This window comes from Haliaeetus albicilla, chromosome 11, assembly GCF_947461875.1.
Source record: "Haliaeetus albicilla chromosome 11, bHalAlb1.1, whole genome shotgun sequence".
Lineage (NCBI taxonomy): Eukaryota > Metazoa > Chordata > Aves > Accipitriformes > Accipitridae > Haliaeetus > Haliaeetus albicilla.
Window position 1 is genome coordinate 26,985,789 of NC_091493.1, and position 17,851 is coordinate 27,003,639.

Here is a 17,851-nt window from a genome sequence, read left to right on the forward strand (position 1 = left end):
CTTTGCCCTTGGGAAAGCTCTTTCCTCACTGCTATTTCCTTCTGCCTGTGCTCTCTGCACACCACTGCATCCTCAGCAGTGGCTCCCTCACCTACTGCAGCTCTCTCTTACCACCCCTCACCTGGCAGCCCCAACTCTTCCTTCCAGTCTTTGCTGGCCTCTGCCAGCATCCCACTTGTCCCACCCCAACTATTCCAGCATCTAAACCCAAGTTGTTTCCAAGACCCCAGTCCATCATTCAACCTTACCCCAACCTCGATTCAGACTACACCACACCCTCACCACCCTGCCCGTCTCCCAGCATTGCCCTCCACCCTAACCAGATCCTTCGCTGCACCCAAGACCCAAATTCCTCCCTTCAGTCCACATTGCTCCCCCTCAAACAATTCAATTCTCCCCTTCCATACTACTTTCCTCTCTGGGTCCTCTCTTTCTCTCATCAGCATCAAAACTCCACTTCCAGCCCTTTCTACTGTGTATTCTTATCTCTTCTATTCATCCCAGACTATCACTGAAGTCCCCAGCCTCCGGCAGAAACCCCCAGAGCACACAACATCCCAGCAAACTATCCTAGCCAGCCATCATTGACTGGGATTTCCCGGTGACTCACCAGACTGTTTATCCCACCCAACTGGCAGGTTTCTTTCAGCCCCTGAGCACCATGCCTCAGTCCTATCCATCCCTGAACACCCAACTTCTTCATCCAGGCTTTTGCTGCCATGACTGAGCTCCCCTTCTAAGGCTGTTTACCAACAACCGGCCCCTCCACCTCAGCAAGCTATCCAATAGCTCCCTCAACTCCTGTAGCCAGGATCCAAGCCCCACTGTGGCCCCTTCCCACCTTGGCTAAATTGTCCAGTGTCCCTTCACAATTGCAGATACTGCCAGGCCCTCCACAGTACTGTCCCTCAGCACTGTCCTCCATCCTCACCAGGCTTCTCCATTGTTACTTCTCTTCTCAGGCCAAGCGCGCCACTGCTGTTCTGCTCCCCAGCCCACCCAAGCACCCAACCCTCCATCATGGCTTCCACACCTTGACTGAATCAACTCCAGACAGGCTGACTCCATCCCAACAAAGCCCCCCCGCCCCCAGCATCCTCAAGCCTCCCAGCCCCCGCCAAGACCCGATTCAACCCCCTTCCCCAGGTCCCCCATAGCCTCCAGCTCCTGCCAAGACCCCGACTTCAACCAGGAGGCCCCAAATTTACACTGCCCCCAGCCCCAGGAGCATCCCTTTGGCTGGGCACCTCCAGCCCACGTGGACCCAGGCCCCCATGTCCTCCTCAGTGGATGCCCCTGTCCTACCAGGTCCCCCGTGCCCCAGGCCTCCACGCTCCCCCGGGGTGGGCGCCCCCGATCCCAGTGATCCCAGGCCTGCCAGACCTCCCGGGTGGGTGTCCCCAGCCCTCATGTTCCCAGGCCTGCCAGAGCGCCTGCCGTCAACCCCGGCCGAGCACGCCGGCCCCACGGCCCGAGGCCCGCCAGACCCCCGGGTGGGTGTCTCCGGCCCCCATTACCCCACGCTCCCCCGCGGTGGGTGCCCCCGGACCTCAGGCCTGCCAGGCCCCTCAGGCGGGCGCCGCCGGGCCCAGCCCCCCCCCCCCGGGGCCCCGTCCCCATCCGGGCGGGCCCCCCGTCCCAGCCGCCCTTCCCTCGCCTCGCCGCCCGCGGCGGGCCCGGCACCCCCCGCCCCACTCACCATCCTCGGCGCGGCTCCGGGGTTACCATGGGCAACTGCGTCACACACCCGCCGCCGCCACGTATAGCGTCAGCGCTTCCCGCCGTACGTACGGAACGTGCCGACGACGGGCGGGAGGGGGCGGAGCCCGGCGCCACTGCCCGCGGCTAGCCCCGCCCTCTCGGCCGGCGCGTGCGCACAAGGGGGGGCGACCCTGCCGAGGGGAGATGGGCGCGGCCGCTGGGACCCCTGTGATTGGCTGAGGGCGGCCACGCGTCGGAGCCCGGGGGCAGGTGGGGGCCACGTGGGCGGCAGGCGGCGCGCGAGGGGTCTGGGGGCCGCAGGTAGGGCCACGTGGGGCCGCGGCACGGCGCGCGGGGCGGGGGCGTGCAGTGCAGTGCAGTGCAATGCAGCGCGGCGCGGTGTGGTGCCGGGGGGCGAGCCGGGCGTTGTAGTGCCGCGAGGGCGCTGTGCAGCGCTACGGGCAGTGTCCAGGGTAGTGCAGGGCAGGGCAGGGCAGGGCAGTGCTAAGGGGGGCGTGCAGTGTAGCACCACGGAGAGCATGCAGTGCACTGCTATGGGGAGCATGCAGTGCAGTGCCACGGGGGTGCAGGGCAGTGTTACAGGGAGCGTGCAGGGCCATGTAGCGCTGTGGGGGATGCACAGTGTGTGCCGCAGAGGATGCAGCGTCGTGGTATGCAGGAGAGCACGACAGCATTGCAGAGGTGTGACGTCCCTGTTACGGAGGATGTGCAGTGCAGCACAGTGCCGATGCCATGGGAGGGTGCAGTGTGGTGCAGTAGTGCAGTACGGTGCCATGGGAGGGTACAGTGTGGTGCCACAGGCAATGCAGTTATCGGTGGGGCTGTGCAGTGCAGTCACAGGAGGGTGCAGTGCCACAGCGGGTGCAGGCAGTGTTCGGGGGCACGTGCAGCGCAGGCATGGGAGGGTGCAGTGTACTGCCATGGGGGCGTGCAGTGCCACTGGGGGACATAGAGCCCAGTGCAGGGGATGCAGTGCCATGCCATGTTGCCCATGAGTGGGGGGGTGCAGTGTAATGCCCGCAGGGTGGTGCTGTGCAGCCCTGTGGAAGGGGCAAGCTGGGCCCCGCAGTGCTGCGCGGCACGGTCCCACCCTGAGGAAGGGGTGCCAGGTGCTGGGGGGGGGAAGCACAAGTGGGGGGACCCCGTGCAGGCAGGGTGGCGTGTGAAGGAGTGGCCTCGCTGCAGCGTTCAGCCGGCAGCAGGGGTGCGGGAGGCTCCTGGGCTCAGGGCTGCTGAAAGTCCAACTTTCCCGTTAAATATAAACCTGCCACAGCTCTCACCCAGTTAAGCACTCCTGTGGCCGTGGCAGGCCCACACTCGACGGGCAAGCGAGGCAGGATCCTCCCGAGCCACCTTCTCTCCCTGCCCAGACCTGCGCTGAAATGGCCGCCGTCCCCCTTGGCTTTAACATCGATGCCCCACGCTGGGACCAGAGCACTTTTGTGGGACGCCTGAAGCATTTCCTCAACATCACTGACCCGCGGACCGTGCTGGTGCCGGAGGAGGAGCTGGACCGGGCCAAGGCCCTGGTGGAAGGCTGCAGGTGAGGGGCAGGGGTGCAGCCGGGTCAGGTGCCATCCCCGTGCCCGCGGCTGTACCCGACCACCCTGCAGGGCCGTGGTGGGACGGAGGCAGTCATTCCGAAGCAGGCACGCTAGGACGTAACATCTATCGGAGGTGGTTTTGGGGGAGTTTCCCAGGCTTCTCCCAGGAGCCTCAAGTTGGGGCAAGTCTCTGCCTTTCATGTTTGGCGCCCAGGGCTCCATGCCCCAGCGGTGCCAGGTGCCGGTGGGTCTGCGTGGCTCCCACCGACAGGCTCTGGGCTTGCAGGGCCGGGCTGGTGCCGCCGGGAAGCAGCCAGGAGCAGCTGCTCTACGCCAAGAAGCTGTACGACTCAGCCTTCCACCCTGATAGCGGCGAGAAGATGAACCTCATCGGGAGGATGTCCTTCCAGGTGCCGGGGGGCATGGCCCTCACCGGCTGCATGCTCCAGTTCTACCGGTGAGCTGCTGGGGATGCCGGGCTGGGGATGCAGCCCTGACAGCTCCCCGCCCCTCAAGGGGTCCCCAATGGCCAGGGCACAGCCAGTCTGCCTCCTCTGGGGCTGGCTGCTGCCCGAGGCTGCCCATGGCTGCTGTGTCTGCCTGCATCACGTGGCCAAGCCCTGTGTCCCTGTGCCCTGTCCCCAGCGCCCAGCCTGTGGTGGAAGCATCACGGATCCTCCCAGCCTCTGGCATGGCTGGGGATGGTCTTGCTTTGCCCTGACCTCAGCTCAGCTCTTCCCGGAGCCCCTGTAATGATTAACGCAGCCAGGTCCTGTGTGGCTGCTGCTCTTGCTCCGTGGACCATAACAGTCCCTGAAACCAAGGACCAAATGTGCCCCCAGGCCAGGCTGCTCCAGCCTCCCCAGCCCATGCCAACAGCTTCCTGCATTTCCCTTCTGAAATGGCTGCTGGGGGGGTGAGCGATCCTGTCCCCAGCACAGAGGCTGTGTGGGGCAGACACCGCCTTTCCCAGTGGCTGAAACCAGGACAATCCCCATCCCATCCCATCCCATCCCACCCCTGTTTGCTGGACTTGTTTGCCAGTTGCTGGTGAGGTCGAGCCTGGGTGGGGGATCTCCCAGTGCTGATGGGTCACCCTCTTTCCAGCCCACCTCCACCCTCCTGCATCCCAAGGCTTGCTCAGACCCACATCTCCCCATGTCCTCTCCTGCCCCACCTCAGTGTCCCTGAGACACTGGTAGGAGCCCAGGTGTCCTGGTCAACCCTAGAGCTGCCTCTGTCCCCGTGTGCCCCCTCCTTGCCGCTCCTATTGACAAAGGCTTATCTCAGCCAAGCAGGATGGCTGCTGCCCTGCTGAGGGCTGGGTCTCCCACCCCTGACTGAGCACCCCGCAGGGCTGGGCCTTCTCTTGTGCTCCCCAAAGCCCTGCAGCAGCCAGGACTCCTGGGGTCATTTCCCAGCTCTGCCACTGGCTCGTGGCTTTGCCACAGTGCCTCAGTTTCCCATGGGAGACACCATGACAAGTGTATCGAGGGTATCTTGGCTGTCCCCCCAACAAGCCTGGCCGTGGGCACAGGCCAGGCATCCCTGACAGCCCTTGGGTGCTTGCCCATTCCCTTCCCTCTGCAGGACAGTGCCCGCTGTGGTTTTCTGGCAGTGGGTGAACCAGTCCTTCAACGCCATCGTCAACTACACCAACCGCAATGCCGCCTCCCCCATCTCGCTGAGGTGAGCGTGCCCCTGCACAGGATGGGGACCCTCTGTGTTGGAACCCCCCTGGATGCCCCATAAAGACCCCCCATGCCCCATCTTGGGTGCCGAAAGAACAGGATCGAGTCAGAGTTGGTGTTTCTGTTCTCTCCCTTCTTTGGAAATCATTGTCCAGGCAAATCGGGGTGGCTTACGTCACGGCCACCGGTACAGCCCTAGCCACTGCGGTCGGACTCAACCTCTACACCAAGGTACGCCGGGATGGGGCTGGCTGGGGCAGCTGGCCGCATCCTGCCCTCCCGTGCTGATGCCAGCCTGTCTCCCACAGCGAGCCCCCCCCTTGCTGGCCCGCTGGGTCCCCTTCGCGGCCGTGGCTGCTGCCAACTGTGTCAATATCCCCATGATGCGACAACAGTAAGTGCTGCACATGGCCGGGGTGCTTGAGGGACCCGGCTCCCTCCGAAGGTGAGCCGGTGCAGCCGGGCTGCTGGGCTGCCCGGTCACACTGCTGTGGTTTTCCATCCCGGGGGTGGGAGGATGGGAGGGAGGTGAGCTGGGGTCTGCGTGTTTTGCGGCGCTGGGTCTCTGGTGGAGGGTGCCGGCTGGGGTGGCTCAGCCTCTGCCCGGAGCAGGAGGGTGATTTTGGGCTGAAGTGGGGTCTGGGGTCTGGGCTGGAAGATCCCTCAGACTCGAGGGTTTTCTGCGTGTGGTCACGGGAGAGCCCCAGTCCACGATGTCCTGGCGCTGGGACCCCCTAGATGGGCCCCATGTGGAGACCTGTGTCTGCTCCTCGGGGTCCCCCGCGGGTCAAGGGGGGGGAGCTGTGTGGGGGACTGTCCCCTGGCTCAGCCGCGGGTCCCGGGCGGGTGTCTGTCCCCCAGGCGGCCGGACCCTGTTCGCAGCCGTGCCCTGAAGATGGCAGCATCGGCTGGGCCGGGGACCGCGGCGCCCTGGGGCGGTGGAGCCCCGTGCCCTGGGGCCAGGGCAGGCGGCAGCCAGGGCTGCTGTGCCAGCACAGCACAGGGAACCCCCTTGGCACCCCCTCACCCCCTTGCCGTGTCCTCCCGTTTCCCTCACCGTCCCGGCCCCCACTCACAGCTGCCTGTCCCCTCCAGGGAGATCATCAATGGGGTCATGGTGACAGACAGGGACAACAATGAGCTCGGCCACTCCAGGGTGAGTCTGAGGATGGGGGTCCGGGTTGGGGCACGGCATGGCTGGGGCTCACCTGCTGCTTTTGCTTGCAGAGGGCGGCTGCGAAGGGCATTGCGCAGGTCGTGGTCTCCAGGATCACCATGGCGGCACCGGGCATGAGTAAGTGCCGGGCAGGAGGGTGGGGGCCGGACTGGACGCTCCCCTGGGACCCACCGCCTCGCCCTCCCCTGCTTCAGTTTCCCCCAGGAGGAAGAGGGAGGGTGGCCCTGCACCCCAGGTGGTGTTTGGTCTCATCTCACTGTTGGAGCCATCTTGGCATTGCCATCAGAGTCCCCTGAGCCCCCAGCCCTCCTCATCCCAACCCACAGCCCGTGGGGGACATGGGGTGCTCCCACAGCAGTTGGGGCCCACAAGGACGCCTCTCGCGCTCTCTGGCCCTGGCCCCTCACCCCGCAGCCCGGCATCCCCTCGCCCTCACGCGACCCTTGCTGTGCTGCAAGCCCGGCAGGAGGGACAGGAGCACGAGAAGCATGGACCATGCTGGCCAGGTGATGGATGATGGATGGGGGTCCTGTGCCAGGTCCCTGCCATGAGCAAACACCCAATGGCCCCCAGTACAGCTAGCTGCTGCCATGGCTCCAGGAGGGTGGTCCTGCTCGGGCAGCCCTGTGGGCTGGCTTGTGGGGGGGGCTTACCTTTTCTTTCTGCACCTAGTTATTTTGCCCATCATCATGGAGCGCCTGGAGAGATTCCCCTTCATGCAGGTGAGCCCACATTTCTCCTGCCACGGTTTTCCAGTGGGTCCTGTGGTGCCCCGGCCCTGCTCCCCAGCCGCCAAGATGCTGGGGATGAAGTGGGGAGTTGCAGAGCCTGGCTTGCTTTGCCACTTATTCAAGTCACTGGTACAGCAAAGGTCTCTCAGGTGACATGGAGAGGCTGTGGGAGGATGGCAGGAGTTGGTGGCACCCTGAAAGTGTTGGGCATTCAGCCCATTGAGGGGAGAAGTCTCCCCACCCTGTGAGCAGGGCTTGCGGCAAGGCCAGGGACTCACTCCTGGCTCTTCCCTTGCAGCGGATCCGGGTTCTCCACGGGCCTCTGCAGGTGCTGCTCTGCGGGGGCTTGTAAGTATCTCACTGCTCAAATGCCTGTGGGTGCCTGGCTCCAAGGGATGCTTAAAAAGAGACCTCTTTCCCAGCAGGGGATTGCAAAGCTGCTTGCCTTTCAGCCTGGGCTTTCCCCAGTTATTGGGAGTGGTGGGGCATGAGCAGCACCTCTTGGGCCGAGATCCCTGTGGCCGGGGGGGCAAACGGGCTGCGATCCCCAGCACTAACACTTGGCTCTTCTCTGTCCCACAGCCTCCTGTTCATGGTGCCGGCAGCCTGTGCCCTGTTCCCACAGAGATGGTACCTGTCCCACTGCTTCCCCCTCCTGTGCGGGACCTCAGGAGCCTTCCTCCTCCCCTAGCTCTTCTCTGCCCATCCCAGGAGAAGCATGATGGGCACACACCCTTCAACCCAAGGCAGCGCCTGCTTGTACATGCTGGTGCCCCAGGCAGCAGCAGAACCTGTGCCTCCCCTGCTCTGCAAGTTCTGTGCTGGGAGCAATGGGACCCCCAGCCCCATGGGCAGCTCTCTGCCCCCCAGCACTGGGAGTGGTGGATGCTAGGGATGGGTGGTGGGTCTTGATGTGAGCTTGCAAGATCCCAGGGACTGTAGGGGACCTCAAATAGCAATGGGGAGGGAGGGTGGCCTGACTGGTGGTCAGGGAGGAGGATCACACGTCTCAGTCTCTATCCTCTCTCCCCACAGCTCCCTTGCACTGGCTGACCTTGAGCTGGACCTGCGTGACAGCATCGTGGCCAAGCATGGGGACAAAGTGCCGTACGTCTATTTTAACAAGGGACTGTGAACGGACACTACCTCAGGAGCCATCACACCCCTCCGGCCCCCTGCTACCACCAGCCTCATGTCCCCTGAGCAGGGCTCAGAGGCATGGTCCAGCCAGATCTGCCCCCCAGCCCAGCACCGTCTCTGCTGCGTCCTTCCCCCGGAGAGGCAGGATCTGGCTCTGCGTGCACAGCTTGCAGCACTTCGGCTTTTTCTGAGCCTCCCCCCATCTGCTGCTGGCTGTGTCCCTGCCTCCCCATGTCCTTTTTGCCCTGGGCAATGGCTGCACTTCCATGCTTTCCTCCTGCCCTGTGCAGGAGGATCTGCCCAGCCTGTCTGAGCCTTGCGTGGTCACTGGGCTCGGCTCTGCAAGGCATCAGGCTCTCTCCCTCGGGGCTCAGAGCACAGTCCTACCTCCAAAAGCCGGTGCCCTGCCATTGTACCAGGAACCAAACCACGTTGCTGCCTTAAACCACCACAGTGGCCTTTTACCAAGAGCTGGACCACACCTTGGCAGGCAGGAAGGGACCTGTCCCCTCTGTACCGGGAACACCCCAAAGTCCAGGGGCCAATGCTTGGACCATGCCTTCCTTGCTCTCAGGTTCAGGTTTTATTCACTTTGCCATTGCTACAATCCAGGAGGGAAATAGCTAATTGTTTTTAAGCTCTAATTTTTGCAATCTACCCATTCCTATGAGCACAAGAGCCAGCCATCACCCTTATACTGCATCTTACTGTCCTCACGGTAGGACCAAGGACCTGCAGCTTTGGGGCACAGTCGACTCTGGGCCCCCTTGGAGAGGGGGAAGGAGACACAGGAGTCACAAAGCTGTCGAGGCATTAACTCAGGCTCTGAATAGCAGCCCTGCAAACGACACAGAGGAGGGCTGAAAAATAAAATACAGTGATTTTTTAAAAAACGGTTGTGGGTTCTGCTTTGGGCTGGTCTCTGGGTGTCTGGTTCCCTGGGCAGGGCTGGTACATGGGTCTCATGCCTGCCTTGAAAGGGAAAGGTGCAGGCTCTGTGACTGACCAAGCACCAGGGTGAGGGTCAGCACAGGGGCCAGGAGAAGGAGGAAGAGCCGTGAGGCTCTGCAAGGGCTGGCATGATTCCTGAAACCCTTGGGCATCCCATGCAGCCTTCCCCAAGAGGTTCTTGGGGCTGCAAACAGTCCTGAGGCAAGTGACAAAGGGAGGTGACAGTGCTTGTGGTGAGTCTTGCCCCATTGGGGGAACTGGGGGATGACACTGGGTGACCCTTCCTACACCCATGTGTGCTGTTTGTCTTCTTGGCCAGGCAGCATTTGCATGATGCTAACCTGGGTCTGCCACGAGGCGTCTCCCACCCCAAAGAAGAGTGGCTTGAGTTTGCTGCAGCCTATTTTCAGAGGAGGAAGGAGCCCCAGAGTTTAGCCCAAGTCCTGGGCTTTAGTCCCCACCCTCAACCAGCTGCATCCAGGCTCTCTGCTTGCTGATGAACATCCCTTGGTGGGACAAGCATGTTTCTAACCAGCCATATGACGTGGCTGCTCAGAGAGCCCCATGGCCTGGCAGATGGTTCATGCTTGTCCCTCCAGCCAGGAATATGTGTCAGATCCCCGAGGGCAGCAGCATCCCCACATCAGCCACATGTCCGAGTGGAGACACAGGGTCTGCAGCCAAAGGGCTTTTTGGCATTAACCACTCTGCTCCTACAGAGAGAGCAGCCAAACCCCAAACTTACTTCTTGAAGGGCCAAGCTGTATCCACAGCAGGTTTGCTTCTGCCCAAGCTGCAACAGGCAGAGGATAAAGTCTCCAACCGCATGTAGCTACAGCTAGAAAGCTGCACAAGAGCTTTGAAATAATTAATAGGTCAGCGGAAAGTAGGAAAACGTGTTCAAACTTGTGTATCTGTTCCCTGGGCATTATTAGATCTCTTGTTAATGTGCAATTAAAATAATAGATAAGCACATGAAATGAAACAGATGTCACTCCTGTTGGGAGTGGGAAGAAGCCACAAGGAGACGTCTCTGCTCTCTGCTTTTCTTAAGCTCCTTAACTCAAGCTGCTCTTGCCCTACACCCAAAACTGCTTTCAGCACTTTCAGAAGGGTACCTGTAGCAGCCTGGGCTGTATTTGGGTCCAAGGTGCCTCTGGCTTGCTTGGGAGCATAGTGATGAGTGTAAAACAATGTGCCGCAGCACCCTAAAACTGCCCTTCCCCTGCACATCACAGCCACGCTCTTGCTGTTGATCCTTTCTATGTTTGCAGTGCATGGGGGTCCCAGCAGGGCAGGGGGGCTCTGCGGCCAGTGATGCCAGCACAGCATCCACCCAAAACCAAGATTGGGACCATGGTGGGAAAGCCTCAGTGGTTTTGTCACTCCTTCTTTCCTGCCCCCAGTCATACCAGAGGGGCAATGGAGCAGAGGCACCCTCTGAAGAGCTATTGCCATCTCATGCCAGCTCTCCCCCTGCCCTGGGGAGCAGGACATGTTGCAGTTCATTGCTCTTGGCCAGAGGAAGAGGGCTGCTCTGGGCTTGGAGGATCAGCAAGCCACCCTCAAGCCAGACCTCCCCCCTGAGCTTATAGCAGTGGATTCCCTCTTCAGATCAACATGGATTTATGCCAGCTGACAGTTTAGCTCAGCAGGGTTTCTAGGTTTCTAGGTTGTAGCTGGAATCTCCCCCGGAGGATTCAAGTCATCTCAAAAGCTCACATCACTCCAGTGTCGGGAGATAGTTGCTGCAGCCAGTGCCTGCCTGCACTCCCCAAAACCACAGTTACGCCACGGCCTGCCTTGTTCTCGCTGGGGAGCAGAGAGGTCACAGCCAGGCTGTGGGCAGCAAGTCCCCATGCTGCCAAGGGTGGCTCGGCCAGCCCTCCTCCCTTTCCCATTGCTGCAACAGGAAGGAAACCTCATTGCCAGGAGTCAGAGCTGGACTCATCCCTGTTTGGGAAGAGCTGCAAGTGTTAATTGCTCTCTAGTGATGAGTCACACCTGATCTGGGCTTGTCCTGTGCTCTGTGGACTGGAAGCCTTCTCCCGCTGTGCCTCTAATTTCAGGGCTAGCCGGGAACAGGAAAAAAGCTCCTTTAATAACTGTGCATGGCCAAAATGTCAGTGCTCCAGCATGTTTACAACGTCCCTTCAAATGATAACCAGATCAAAGACATCATGTTGGGCTGTAGCAGAGCCTGGGGAAGGGCTGGGGAAGCATGGGAGGTTGGGGGTCTCCTTTGAGGCATCAGCAGCCCCAGGAGGCAGGCTTGGCTCACTGGTCCTTGCCCAAAGGCCGGTGGAGGCTGGTGAACTGGCTGCCTATGGAGAGAGGAGCAAGCAGGGTGCATGTGCAATGGGTTAACACCTGACAGCCCATGCCAGCAGCAGGCGGCCAAGCTGATCCAGCAGGGTTAGGTGTGCCTCAAGTACTGCCCCAACTGAAAAATGCCAGGGTAGGAGATAAGCTGCTAAGTCGATTATTTTTCTCCTGGCTTTTCTTAACGTGTTAGCTGAGCATCTGATAAACCTCATTGTGCCAATCCAGCATGGAGGCTGCCTGGCACGCCAGGAGTGGTGGTGTAGAAAGCCTCTGTCACTGCCCCAGAAACATCTCCCAGGCCATCTCCCCCGAGCTGTGAATGAACCCCAAGTGCTGGTGCCCCCACTCCTCCTGGGGAGTGCCAGCCTGGGTGAGGGATGGCTGTGTGGGGACATGCTGGGACCCGGCTGCGGTGGGAGATCCTCTTCTCCATGTTGCTCCTGTCTCCCGATGGGGCTGGTACCAACACGTGTCTGCCTGCCGGCTGCCTCCAGTCCAGCCCCATGCTGCTGCTGCCATTTTAGCACCCTTTCCACGTCAAGCTCCCCGGTGTGCCCCAGCTTCAGGTGGGCTGTTTGGGTTGGGGTCTCTGTGGGTGCATTGGGGAGGAGGCCGAGTGGGGATCACGATGTGACCAGGTGAATGGGGGATGAGTGCCTGGCTGCCATTGGGGTGTCAGGGAGGACGTAGCAGGCCAGGGGGTGCTTGTGCACCCCCCTTTTTGCAGTATCCAGCTCTGCCCCCGGGGGTGCATTGCACTGGGGGTGCAGGACCAAGGGGCAGCCCCCCAGACCTCTCCCCAGCCAGTTCCGCCACTCACAATATGGCAGTCCTCGCCCCACTCCAGGCTCCCTCTCCGGTGTGCCACACTCAAGATGGCAGCTCCCTGCGCGCAGACCCCGCCCCTCCCGGTTCTGCCCTAAGCGACAGCGCGCTGAGCCACTGGCTAAGCAAGCGGCACGTCGTCAGCCCAATAGGCGACCGGCTGGGGCGGGCCGGGGCGCGGGGTGCCCCCTCGGCTCCCGTCCCGGGCCGCAGTCGGGCTGGGGAGGCGGGGAGCGGGGGGTGGGGGGGATGGCGAGGAGGCTCCGCGCCGCCATGGCCTTGCTGCTGTTCCAGGCCCTGCCCGAGGGGCTGCCCGCCAGCGTGGAGCCTGCCCAGGTAGGGGCTGCCCTGGGGGGGCCGCCTGGGGGGGGTTCTGGGGTCGCGCCGTGCTGGGGGGCTGTGTCCCTGGGGCGGGGGGCCGGCCGTGCGGGGCGCGCAGGCCTGGGAGGGGCAGCGGTGTGAACGCGGGGGGCCGTGCCCTCCGGGGTGAGGGAGGTGGCCTTTGGGGTGGGGGGTCAGGCTGGGCTGGTGGGGGTGGGAGCGTGCATGGGGTGCCTGGGGCTCTTGGGGCTGGGGGAAGCGGCTTTTGGGGGCCCGCTTAAGGTTTGGGGAGCCCCCTTGGCTTAAGTGAGGCTGGAGGAGATGCAGAGACCTGAGTTTGGGGGTGCCTGTGTGTTGTGGGAATGGAGAGGTGTTGTAGGGATCTAGGTATGGGTGGCAGTGCCTCTCGGGGGTGCTTCATATGGCAGGGTGGGTGCAGGACGTGGGAGAAAGGTATTTGATGGTGGTTGACTGGAGGTGATGGGAAGGATGGCTATGGTGAGGGCAGAAAGCTTCAGCTGGCAGGTGTGCAGGGGCCTGCGGATGGAGGTGTGTGTGTTTTTCGGGGTTGGCAACAGGGGAGAAGGTGGCCTGTGAGGGGACGGGGCTGGAGGGCGTTTGGGATGAGCTGAAGGGTGGCCATGGGGCAGCTGGCCAGAGGACCTGGGTCGGCAGGGAAATGGGACTTAACGTCATGCTGCACAGGCCAGGTGAGCTGTTCTTCCTGTGGTGGGAACTGTGGTGGGGGTGTGTGGGGAGGTTCGGTGCAAGCCTCTGCACAGGGGGAAGGAAGAGGGAATGAGTTTCAACTGGGATGAGGAGAACTAGTCCTTGTCTTTGTAGGCTCTGACCACCCGCTTACTACCTTCTTCAGGCCTGGAAAGGTTTTGAATGAAGTTGATTCTGTTTTTTTAATCTCTTTACTCTCTTTTCTGTCTGTGCTGCAATGTGTACCGTTTAGATCTCCAGTGATGTTCTTGGGTTCCCCAGTGTAGACACCTGTAAACCTCTCCCACCTTGATCTGTACACTCAGTGTCACTTGGAGAGGACTGTACTGGGCCAAGCAACCTATGTGCAACCTGCATCTTATTGTTCATGGAGTCAAGATGTCCTTTTCACCCTATGTAGAACATAGACTGCATATGATGACTTCTGATTTGATGTGGTATATTACTTACAAGGTACAAATTGTAGTTTGTGTTTATTGAAGGTCTGAGTTGGTGAGATACTGATCTGTGACTGTAGGTCACAGATGCTGTGGGTTGTGTGGTGCTTAATGTTACAGGGGTGCAGATGGGGGGGTGCCCCTTCTGGAAGAGGTCCATTGAAATACTTCCCAGTGCTTCTGCAGGAGGAGGAGGTGAAGAGTTAGTCTATGACTACAGATGTTATGCCCTTTGTGAATTTCCTTCTTCTTTCTAGGGTACTGAGACCACCAGATCTACTTTAAAAGCTGTGTAATTCCCTGTTGGTAGTGCCATCCCAAATCTCCTTCAGCTGCATGGAGGCTAAGGTTTGGCTGTTGCTGCCCTAGGGACCCAGGTGCAGGATTGTGTTGAACCATGTGTTTTCCACATTGTCACAACCGTTTTTACAGATGGAAGTCCTAGTGCTTGCTGTTTCATCTGTGAGCCGAAGTACACACACAAAGCATATATAAGCACATCTCAGGTCCGCTTTGCTCTCTGGTTGTTGCGGTATTCCAGCTGCGAGCAGTGGTCAGGTGGTAGGATTATCTGTACAGAAACTGTGAAAGTCCTCAAACCTGTACATGCTAATAAAAATACCATACCTGCTTTGAAGACTGTGAAAGATGCTCCCTGCCTTCTACAGCTTATATATCAGTCAAGGAGCTGGTAGAATGGAGTAGGCAGTAGAAAAGGAGGAAAGGAAAAAGGAGGAAGCGTGGAAGCAATCATACAGCTAGGTTGCTTGTGGAATAGTTGCATACATGACTTGTGGATATCCTCTCCAGTCAGTGCACCAGAAGTAATCCTAAAATAATAAGTCTTGAGTGGTACAATACATGAGAGTGGGGGAGAAGAGCTTTGGCGGCCTGTGTTTTCTTTAAAGCACTTAGATACGGATGCATCTTTTACTCCTTTTCTTTTCATAGTTTGTCTATATAAAACTCTTGCAGTCTATTTTAGATCTTAAATGTAGACTCTGTCTGTCAAAAGGCTGGTATTATCTCACTGCATACTAGAGATTGAGAGCTACCCACTCAAAAATGACAGGGGTAATGTAGGATCTTGAAAATGAGCATGTAACAAAACTTTGCTGTGGTGTTGCCTTAGAGCCTGATTTCCTCAGAGCTGACGGGCTTGTAGACAAGAGCTGAAACCATGACAGCTTTTGCCCCTTGTCCTCTCCCGACTGTTCCTGCCCATGCTGCCTCTTGTGACTGCTGCCTCCTTCCATCTACCTTGGAGACATTTGCCATGCCCTGCTTGCTTCTGCTGTCAGGGGGAGCTTGTTCAGGGTCCATGCCTCCTCACCTGTAAAAACTGTCCCGCAGACCTGGTGGTCTAAGGCTGGGAGGTGCTGCAGGAAATGTGTCCTCTAAATAATTCAGGAGGTGGAGCTGTACTGCCTAGCCGCACTGAACAAACATTCCCGAGAACACGCTGTACTCTGGAGGAGGGTCTGATTTATCAGGTTAAAATAAGTCCAGGCTGCCTAGGATCTTCAAAGACCTGACTTGTTTGGGGTGGTGGATGGAGGAGAATGAAGATAATTAGCTCATCACCATCCTGAGTCCAAGTTGTTTAACCGTCTCTATGACTATTCATTGCTGTTTCACTTGTAATCAGAACACAAAACTCTGTTAACTGGAGTTGAAGCATTTATCAGTAGATTACAGGCAGAAATATTGCAATTATGTAATAAAATAAAGATAAACGTCACAGAAAGAAGAAATCTAGCCATGTTCAGTTGTGACTGTAGATGCACACCTTAACTGCACACCTTAGCTGGGCGCTCCCCTCTTGCTTTGAGGGAGAAGGAAATGAGGAAATAAGAAATTAGTATGTTTTAAAATGTGCTTGATCAAATTTGTAATGAAAACCTTCGAACATTAATCATTTTTCTGTTGTAGTTTGTCTCTACAGGGCAGAGTAGAGGTTATTTGACCGCCTTAACTATCTGTCTGCTTCCCACGCCTACAGCTTAATTATCACATAGTTTTCTCAACTGTTGTTTTCTTTCAAAACAAGAGATTTAAGTGAATGTTAACTATGTGACAAGTCTGCGGAATCTGTCTTTCTCTAATAAGGTGGTTTTGAGCCAAAATCTGACAGAAGCATGCTCTTAAAGACCGATTTCATCCCAAATTAAAGAGTTCTTTTGAAGTACTGTGACTCGAGGGATGATTCATTGTATGTGACAAAGAGGATGGATCCTTGCTTTAAGGAAGAACTCGGCGTGACTGTCGCTGTGGCTAACACCCCTGTAACACAAGAGTTTCTGTCCAAGGCTGTGCTCTAGCTGTGACCACAGCTCTGATTGCACCAATATGGAGTTAACCACGCTTCATCCAAGAGTTTGGCTGCATTTGGGCCCTTTCAGAGCATCACTTGAGGTAGTTTGTGAACTGAACAGCAAAGTTTCAATTATCCTTGTGTAAGAGAGGCTCATCTCCTCATCTGTAAATTTAAGACAACTTTTTTGATTAAGGTAATTAGTTGCAACTGCACTTCTATGTCTCCTGAAATGCATCAGGTCATTCAGGAGGAGAGCTGCTTGTATAACTATAGGATATATTTTGTCTGCTATGATATCTTTGTCTGTGACTCTTGGTTTTTGGCTTGCTAATTTCCACAGTTTTGGCAGGAGGCAGCAGAGATCAAAGTACATCCTGTGCTTGTTCAGAACAGGAACCTCTAAATAACTGTGCAGATTGGATTAAGGACTGCTCATACCGTGATGATTATACTACCGTGAACTAGTGTCTCATCTGTATAGCAGGCTTTCCCACTCATTAAAATTTTTTTTGTTTGTGAGTTGCCCTCACAATTACACACAATGCTGTAAGAATTTCTCCCTGCATCTCTGCAGCTGTGCAGCAGATGGAAAGCCTGGTCTGAAAGTGTCCGATGCATCCTGGGGAGGAGCGTGGCAGTTTTCTTCAGGATAGTCAAAGCAACTCTGTGACTGGGACCTGTCATTGCCTTTCTGAGAATTTCCCTGCCACCCTCCAAATATTAATTAACAAAAATATAACACTACCTTAAGAATAAACTTGGGCAGCTTTTGTGGAGTTGTGCTATGCTGCGGGGGAACTTGGAAAGTTTCATCTGCCAGAGTTGTTTCGATATGGTTGGGGATTTTTTCCATCCTCCCAGCCTTGCAAGCCAGGCAGGGCCAGGGCTGACCTGGCTAGCGGCAGCATCCAGTACTGACTGTCCCTGAGCGGTGGCTCTGCTGGGTGCAGTGCCATTGGGCAGCTGCTGCAGGGCAGCAGGGATCCTGCCCATAGTGGTGCTACAGCCATCGGCCCTTCTAGTGGGACAGAGGGGTGGGTGTGCTCAATGTTTGGCCATATTTCAATGGTAGTTACTCGACCCTGGCTAAAATACCCATCAACCACTCACTTTGATGGCTAGAAGTGCTGCTCCCCTAAGCATCTTCAGCAGTTGCTTTTCTGCTGGTGAAAGTGGGAACTGTGCTCTTTTATATAGCTCTGTCAGCCTGTATTAACCGAGTGTTATGTTGAAGTTCGCCTTTGTGTTTCTTTTTGTGGTATTTGAAAGGCATTAAGTAGGGAACAATTTGTGTTTCTTTGTAATCTGAAAACATGTGGACATCCTCTGAGGTAATGGGCAGTATATTTAGTAAAAGCAAACCACCCACCTTTTCTTTTTGCCTTTTTTTCCCCCTTAAGTCATATTGGGAGAACTGGCAGGATTGAACAGACATTAGCTTGTGGCAAAAAGCTAGTGGTGGGCTAGTGATCTTCTGGCCTACTTCTCCATCCAGTGTTGCCTGTGCTGTGCCCTTTGGTCATGGCTATGCCTATGCAAACCTCTCCTTGTCAGGCACATCCTGCAGTTTTAGTAAAGCTGAGCTACACGTGGTCTTTTGTTCTGTCTCCTGACAACATGCATATTTGGTACTAGGTTTGGTGATGTTCCTCTAATCCGAGCTGCCCTGTTTTACAGGTTACAGGGTAAGAATTTGCCCTTTCCAGTTAGCTGCGTAAGTATCTTCTCAGCTTATTAATGCATTTAACTGGTGACTTTGTGGCTGTACACACTCCTGTCCTGCATTTGTTTCAGGGGGTTCATGAATCCAAGTTGACTGGGCAAGCTGCTCCTGCCAGGGTTGCACTGCTGTTTTTGTAACATGAGGAAAGGACATGGCATGTCAGAGACATCTCAAAAGCAGTCTCTGAGGCAGGGCTGGGGACAATCTCAGAAAGGCCA

General features: G+C 57.5%; 3 protein-coding genes across 8 annotated transcripts in view; 2 read left to right on the forward strand and 1 right to left on the reverse strand.

Annotated features, from left to right (window-relative positions):
• ARL3 (ARF like GTPase 3) overlaps nucleotides 1–1,848 on the reverse strand; it is a 30,915-nt gene extending 29,067 nt beyond the window's left edge. Inside the window, exon 1 of the mRNA XM_069796876.1 lies at nucleotides 1,700–1,848. Within this exon, the coding sequence (XP_069652977.1) occupies nucleotides 1,700–1,702 (3 nt within the window). The 5' untranslated portion in view covers nucleotides 1,703–1,848. The remainder of the gene's footprint in view (nucleotides 1–1,699) is intronic.
• Nucleotides 1,849–1,873: 25 nt separating this feature from the next.
• Nucleotides 1,874–8,897, forward strand: SFXN2 (sideroflexin 2). Of its 6 annotated transcripts, none has more exons than XR_011326882.1 (12): nucleotides 1,874–1,971; nucleotides 3,007–3,265; nucleotides 3,553–3,723; nucleotides 4,857–4,955; nucleotides 5,113–5,188; nucleotides 5,266–5,351; nucleotides 6,053–6,113; nucleotides 6,185–6,251; nucleotides 6,807–6,856; nucleotides 7,164–7,213; nucleotides 7,448–7,624; nucleotides 7,901–8,897. XR_011326882.1 is itself a non-coding variant. In XM_069796873.1 (12 exons), the coding sequence occupies exons 2-12, from the start codon at nucleotides 3,105–3,107 to the stop codon at nucleotides 7,998–8,000; spliced, it is 969 nt and encodes a 322-aa protein (XP_069652974.1). In that variant the 5' UTR covers nucleotides 1,874–1,971; nucleotides 3,007–3,104; the 3' UTR covers nucleotides 8,001–8,897. The 6 variants fall into 6 exon arrangements, 5 of the variants coding, with proteins under 5 accessions (XP_069652974.1, XP_069652975.1, XP_069652976.1 ...); XM_069796873.1 differs by having other exon boundaries at nucleotides 7,448–7,495; XM_069796875.1 differs by having other exon boundaries at nucleotides 1,910–2,022; nucleotides 7,448–7,495.
• A 3,396-nt stretch (nucleotides 8,898–12,293) lies between these two features.
• The window catches only part of WBP1L (WW domain binding protein 1 like), a 60,351-nt gene continuing 54,793 nt past the window's right edge, over nucleotides 12,294–17,851 (forward strand). The window contains exon 1 of the mRNA XM_069796877.1: nucleotides 12,294–12,442. Within this exon, the coding sequence (XP_069652978.1) occupies nucleotides 12,356–12,442 (87 nt within the window). The 5' untranslated portion in view covers nucleotides 12,294–12,355. The remainder of the gene's footprint in view (nucleotides 12,443–17,851) is intronic.

What these genes read in the sequence shown, in the direction of transcription:
- SFXN2 (XM_069796874.1), top strand. Translation starts at nt 3,105, where the DNA reads ATGGCCGCCGTCCCCCTTGGCTTTAACATCGATGCCCCACGCTGGGAC. An exon ending in GCCTCCCCCATCTCGCTGAG is followed by an intron (nt 4,956 to 5,112) that starts GTGAGCGTGCCC and finishes ATCATTGTCCAG; the next exon opens with GCAAATCGGGGTGGCTTACG. An exon ending in GACTCAACCTCTACACCAAG is followed by an intron (nt 5,189 to 5,265) that starts GTACGCCGGGAT and finishes TGTCTCCCACAG; the next exon opens with CGAGCCCCCCCCTTGCTGGC.